The 7406-nt window shown below is 30.4% G+C and overlaps 1 protein-coding gene across 1 annotated transcript in view; it reads left to right on the plus strand.

Moving 5' to 3' along the window:
- Positions 1 to 4466: 4466 nt before the first annotated feature.
- The window catches only part of LOC100202842 (solute carrier family 25 member 32), a 44940-nt gene continuing 42000 nt past the window's right edge, over positions 4467 to 7406 (plus strand). Inside the window, exon 1 of the mRNA XM_065795658.1 lies at positions 4467 to 4726. Within this exon, the coding sequence (XP_065651730.1) occupies positions 4615 to 4726 (112 nt within the window). The 5' untranslated portion in view covers positions 4467 to 4614. The remainder of the gene's footprint in view (positions 4727 to 7406) is intronic.

Below are 7406 nucleotides of genomic sequence, written 5' to 3' on the forward strand. Positions count from 1 at the left end.
GATAAAAATAATTACAGAGAAAATAAAAGAGAAAATCTCAGTCAAAAGAGAAAGATAAAGGGGAGAATTGTAGTCAAATTTGTTTTTAAACTGTTTCATCAAAAAAGATCTCATCTAAACTGTCATTAAGTGTGACAAGCATTAATAATTTAAATAATTAATTTTTTGTAAGGAATAAGTTATTGAAGAACTAATTCCTTGTAATCTAAGTCATTATTTTTTTGATTTTAATAGTTTTAATTAATAATATTTGAAAGTATGCTAAGTGAATTGTTATCCAATTGATATTAAGGTTAAATTTTGTAAAAGGCAGTTTAGTAAAATTAGATTTTGTGTTTTTGCCACTATGCCGAATCAAGCAAAAGATTAGTGATGAAAATTGAAAGTTTTTGCGCTTGTTCTGTCTTCAAAACAGCTTATTGCTTTCAAAGCAGATTGAATATGTCATCTGTACAAGACTAAGATCAATATCAGTGATTCTCAGGTACCACAAGGACTTTACGAATCATTCAGAACTACTTTGCACAAGAGGTAAAAGTATTGCAATCCCCTCTTTGTTTGATTTCAAGTCATTACAAATGAGACCTGAAAATTAGACACAATATGTTGCTGTCTAATCTGCTGAAATGCAAGAAAAACAAACCTTTTAAAGAGCAAACAGCTATTTAGAAGGAAGCAAGTGTGCGTTGCAGCACATGCCTAAGCCCTTTAGGAAAAGTTTTACCCTACTAATGCTCTCAAATAATGTTGAGAAAAAATGTTTAATCTTTAGCATTAAAAGATGCCAAAGCAAAATTGACCACTCTAGCCCTTGTAAATGAACAATTAAATTCGCGCCTATCAAACTTTTCAAGAAACTTATCAAAATAGTAAACATAATATCAAGCATTTCAAAATAGTAGTGAAAAACTTTAACATTAATTTTATAAAGAGCAAGTCAACAGTTGATGACTTTATCACTTGTAGTGACGTAATAATTCCGACAGAGGAAATTCTAGTATAGTTTGGGTTGTTGCTCACTGCAATGATTTATCAAGTTTTGTGAATCATGTTATTCAACCTCGCAAAATTTAAGTAGCTATTTTGTCAAGTTAATTTTTTTTGTCTAAGCCTTGCCGATATTGTGTTAAGGGATAAAATTAGCTTACCGCCACAACAGTAGCCTCTCACTCATAGGACTGGCAAAGCCGATCGGAAATTCCATTAAGTGGCAATTATCAGTAGGTTTGACAATGTTCTGATTTTTGAAACTTTATCTACCGATGGAACTGCATTTCCTCTTAGGAATTATCAATTATCTTTTCAAGATCCTTAAAACTGCTTGAATAGAGGCTATTAAGTGGCCAGCTGTCACATAACAGCTTTTGTTCAAACACATTCATTTTAGTGAATATCATGGAGACTAGTTTGAGGAAAATGTATGCAATTTTTTTAATTTGTGGATGCACTGCAACAACTTGATGATACTAACATGGTTTTCTACACCGTTTACATAATTAAAGCAATTATAAGTTTCAATTTTTTTTTTTTTTAACTTTATTTTATTTAGATACCCCAAGAAGGTCTCACGGTCTTATCACAGAGCACCGCGGATGAATATTTAATTGGAAGTTCACGCCTCCTTCCTAACCGATGACGCAAAACTTGCCCAGAGCTGGGGTTTGAATCCCGGATCCATGGTTTCTGCCACTGCGCCGCGGCTGCTCAAATTTAGTTGTTAAGGCTTGCTTTGGAATTATTCTCTAGCAGAATTTAGCTTAAAAAATTGAAAATTTAAAAAGGTGTTACTTAATGATAACTGGTGCAAACGTAATACCTAAAAGTCATACCGTCTTCTACCACATCAAAGATTTCATCAGTCACAAAGGATCCCCTTGAGGCTCTTTAGTGAACAAACTGTAGAAACTGCTTATCAAGATTTTTTTATCAACATTGATCAAGGTATAAACAAAGCAACAATCATCCAGAGTACAAAGAGAGACTGTTACGCTGCATAGTTGATCTGAACAATAAACATCTTTAAAGAGCTGCTAGAATAATTCAACTTACTAGAGATTAGGAAGCAGAAAATCATAGATGACGGTTTATAATATACATTTTCACCATCTTAATCCTTCAATGCTATTAGTTCAAAAACTATGAGTTCTGATATTACATTTAAAAATAGTATTGTAGAGAATATATTGAGCCATTTATTGATTAGTTTTTTGTGGAGAAAAAATGTCTCAAAATAAAATCAGATGCTATTTGATGGTAATAAAATGTAAGAAAATATTATTTAAATGTAAAAAAAAAGGGTTTAAACAATTATTTTCTAACTTAATTTTAAAAGTAAGTGTCCATAAAAACGTTTTAACAGTTAATAAAAATTTTTACACAGACGTATTTTCTTATTTGTTTTACCAGCTGACAATCCTTTGATAGGTTTCGCTCTTTTTTAAGCATTTATTTGCATTTTGGCAGTGTTTTATAATTTACGAAATGTTGATATATTCACGATATCCCTAAACCTATGTAAATCACGCATTAAATAGCAAATCAATACTTTGGTCTATAAAATTAAAATTGTACATGTAAAAATAAAAAAATTATAACAAAAATTGTTAGTACTACATACTACATACAGTACTACATAGTAGAACGCTCATGTAACTATTTTTACAAAAATAGTCAATTAATATCACTGTAGTCGGTAACGTATTGAGGTATAAGAAGCAAAAAACTGATTAAAAAGAAAAAAGTTTAAACAAAGATTTTTCATAAACTGACAGTTAACCAATCAGATTAAATTTTTATCCAAAGTTTGGTGGGCATACTCATTTGCACCAAATCATATAGAGTGGTTCTTATTCTAAAGGAGTTTTTATTGGCGTGGGATATTAACAGATAAGCAATTGAAGAAAAGACGTGAACAAGACAGAGTTCGGCAAGCAAAATGCTTTTCAAAATTATCTGTAAAACAACCTTGTACCAACAACATTTACTGGAGTTAGCAATTCACCAGCTTACAGAGCTCGTTCAGCTCTTCCAAAATGTCCTCGCAAACTAAAGGCTCTTGTTAGAAAACTTGCTGATGAAATTGGATGTGTGATGTACAAGGAGCCACCAGCCAGGCTGCACACGGCAATATTGCCAACTTCAGTTTAGGATCGTGTGAAAGCACTCTATTGCTCAGATGAAATCAGCAGGTGTGCACCTGGAAAGAAGAACTATGTAATCATCAAAGGTGTTGAGGGGCAGAAGGAGAAAATTCAGAAACGTAATCTCCTTATGAATGACAAGGAAGCTTACAATTTATTTAAGGCTTACAATCCCACAGTTATTATAGGAAAGTTAAAATATGCATCTCTTCGCCCACAGCAGGTTAAGCTTGTCTCTGATCTAAGTCAAAACATTTGTCTTTGCCGTTATTATGAAATTTTTACATTGTTGCTTCGCACCTGTTGTGTAATAACTCATATTATAGATGTGCCAAGGCTGCTGCATCAAGCTTGAAACTGACGCTAGTCTCTCCAAATAAAATAGAACGTGAAAAGGAGATGCTTGAAGCCAGATGGGAAAATTGCAATTCCTTGCTTCAAATACAACTATTTCACTAAATTGAAGTTCAGAAACTCTAAATAATTAGAGTTGCTGAAGTCGGCCTGTGCTTTAGTGTAGTAAGTATGTGCTAGCAAAATTTGCTACAAAATGAAAACGGGTCAACTATATTGGGGTCATAGAAACATGTGATAAGGATGATGTTGAGGTTTCGTTCCTCAAAAAGTGGTTGGGCATGTTAGTGAAGCCACCTAAACCTGATAAAAGTTGGTTGCCTTAAACTGATATCGTGAGGGTCCTGTCAACCTCTTATTGGCAATCGAGACCACTATAAGTTTGATAAGAACCTGGATGCATCCTAAACTGCAGTGAAAATTATCAAAATTGAGAGTTTATGGTTTTTATTTTATAATTGTATTTATAGTGATGTTTTTTTGCTGCACTTGTTATGGCAGACTGTCATACCCGACATTTTTATGTCACGTCTGACATTATTAATTTAGTTAGCTGTATTGGATAAAGTTGTTAAAAATGGTTCAAATAAACGCATAATACGAATTTTATGTATCTTAGTAAGAGTTCTGAATAAATATTTAAGCAGTATTGTCCTTACTTTTACAGAGTTTGCATTTAGAATAATGAATGGTTGCAATTCAGTGAATTTAACGCCGTCACGTCTAACACCGTGTGATTTTAATTACAGCACACCCAGTATTGTAAATAAAGATAACAAGATTAATAGCACACACCACCAATGCATTAACAATGAAAGTATTTTAGCAAAAACTTCTTGATTTCATAACAAAGGACATTTTTAAACATGTCTGAATTTCTTTAAAACATGTCTTAAAATTTAACATATCTTAAACATTTCTTGAAAATTTCTTTTAAGAATGTCCGGCGCCGCGGAATTGCCATAATAAAATAAACGGCGTGAAGTTTTAGAGAGATAATGCGCCTAACATACGTCCATTAAAAATCATGTGGTGTAAACAGTCATGTTTACAACTGAAATGGTTTTAATTTATCCTCTAGTTACAATATATAGTTCAGTAATAATATCTTTTTTATTAGATGGGTTGGTTTGAAAATCTTAAAGTTGAACATTTGATAGCTGGATTATCAGGAGGTGTTGTCTCTACATTAGTTTTGCATCCTTTTGATCTAATTAAAGTTAGATTTCAAGGTATTAACATCAAAAGTTATTAATCTATGCTTACATGCAAAAATACAGTCACTATATTTAAAAAAGGATAATACAAATTACCCCAACGTATTAATTACCGTATTAATAAACACGTGATTTTTTTCTTGCATTTTTTTTTCTATTTATATAATTTTAGCTGCCTTGCAAACACTGTTTTAAACAGCAATCTGTGTGCAAATAAAAAATTTGTAACAATGTTAATTATTTCAAAAGTTTACTGGATAAAAACAACTTTTCTTCAAACAAAAAAAAGGATGTTTAAAAGATTATATGTATATATATATATATATATATATATATATATATATATATATATATATATATATATATATATATATATATATATATATATATATTATATATATATATATATATATATATATATATATATATATATATATATATATATGTATATATATATATATAATTAGTAAAAAACACTTATTGGCGTGGGATATTATCAGATAAGCAATTGAAGAAAAGACGTGAAATCTTCGACTTGAAGTTTCACCATTCCATTCACACCATTCACCATTCACAATGGTGAAACTTCAAGTCACCATTCACCACACCATTCACGATGGTGAAACTTCAAGTCGAAGATAAAAGTTAGATAAGTGTTTTTTACTAATTAATTATTGCTCTGTTCTTTAAGAACATTGAGCACTCTATTTGTAAAATACACTAACATAATTTACATATATATATATATATATATATATATATATATATATATTATATATATATATATATATATATATATATATATATATATATATATATATATATGTACATACATACCGTCAAAGGGGGTTACTTTGGCCAAAAAACTTGCACCTTAACACTTTAGTAATGTTATATTTAATATGAATTGTAGTAAGTTAGTAAAAACATTTTTAAACTATTAAATAAAAGATTTCCTATCCATCCATACCATTTTTTTAAATATTTAAAAATAATATATTTATTTTTGGTTATTTTAAAAATTTGGCCAAAGTTACCCAGGGGTTGGGGTTACTTTGACCACTTGTTGTTTTCTCATATAAAATGCATTGTAAAAATATTTTAGTACAAAGATACCCCACCCATTGAGTAACTATGGCCCAAAGAAAAGTAATAGACAAATTTAAAAATTCAAAATCTTATTTTTTTACAAAACATTAGAAGCAAAACACGACATTGAACTTAATTGAAAAAATTGGTTACACATGTAAAACTGAAACCTGTCAAGTAAATTCTAAATAAAAAGATTTTAGTTGCAAACTAAAACACTTAAAAATGAAAAAAAACATCCAATTCAGGAACTTTAAAATGTCCTCTTTTGTTCAATAGTTTTGGAGGCTCAATTTTTGAAATGACATCCTTCCAACTGTAAATTAACTTGTCTTTCTTCTGGGGCCAAATCCAGCACTTGCTTTTCTTCTCCATGCAATCAATTGTTGGCCCTTCTTCATATACATCAGGCATCTTGTCAATGAGTCCTGCATAGTAGTTTTTGTCATACAACACCACTACAAAATTGCCTTCCTTTAAACACTTCTTTTCGTCCAAGCTCATTGTAGGAAAATCCTGTCTTTATCCAGTCCAGTATTATCTTTACTTTCTGAAAAAGTCAAATTATCTGACATGTCGTGGAGTGACATAATTGAGTCATCATCACTAATGCTATCAGGACTGTCAATTTCTTCTTCACGGATAATCTTTCTTGGTTTTTTACTTTTGCCTCCATTGCTCGTTGAAGGGACATTTTCCTGGAGTAACAAATCTTCATAGCAAATGCTTTTGCCAGGTAGTGCATTCAATTTCTTTCGCTTCCTCTTCTCTTTTGTGTTACTTTTACACTCACTCTTTTCTTAGAAATGTGTTCAATAAAGGTTTCACTGACAATGCTGGAGTCCACTTCTTTCTGTGGAAGTATTTTAAGAACATTTTCTTTGCAGAGTGGATAAATACCAGTTTTTCTAAATCCCGAAACAATATTGTTTCCTTTTTCTGCATAAAGTCCATCAATCATTTAGCAGTCTAGGGAATATATCTTTTGAAATATTTGCCAGATTTCTTCCATGTTCTGATTTTTTCCAAGTGGCCAAAGTTACCCCACTTAGGCTGGAATAGGTTATGCCATAACATTCTTAGCAATAAACAAAAAAAATTGATTACATATTATTGTAATAATTTAGATAATGTCTAACAACTATATATATAAGTAATTAGAGTGCTTACTTGCTTTGTAAATTCGTATTTAGTTAGGTGTACATGGAAAAGTTTGGAAGGTAAGTATTGATGTAACCATAACAACAAAACTTTTACTGCCAGTAGTGCCAACCTAAAAAAAGCTAAAAAATTAAATACCCACATAATAATTAAAGTTAAAGTGTAATCTATGATTTGCATGTATGAAAGTAGGAAAAAATATATATTTAATGGAGTTATAAGCTAAATAATCTTTTTACCGAAGTGTGGCCAAAGTTACCCCTTTTGACAGTATATATATATATATATATATATATATATATATATATATATATATATATATATATATATATATATGTATATATATATATATAATTAATTAGTAAAAAACACTTATCTAACTTTTATCTTCTACTCGGAGTTTCACCATTGCTGGATCATCAGGAAGAGTTACTAAATCTCAAAA

The sequence above is a fragment of the Hydra vulgaris genome, chromosome 04 (genome assembly GCF_038396675.1).
Source record: "Hydra vulgaris chromosome 04, alternate assembly HydraT2T_AEP".
Taxonomy (NCBI): Eukaryota; Metazoa; Cnidaria; class Hydrozoa; order Anthoathecata; family Hydridae; genus Hydra; species Hydra vulgaris.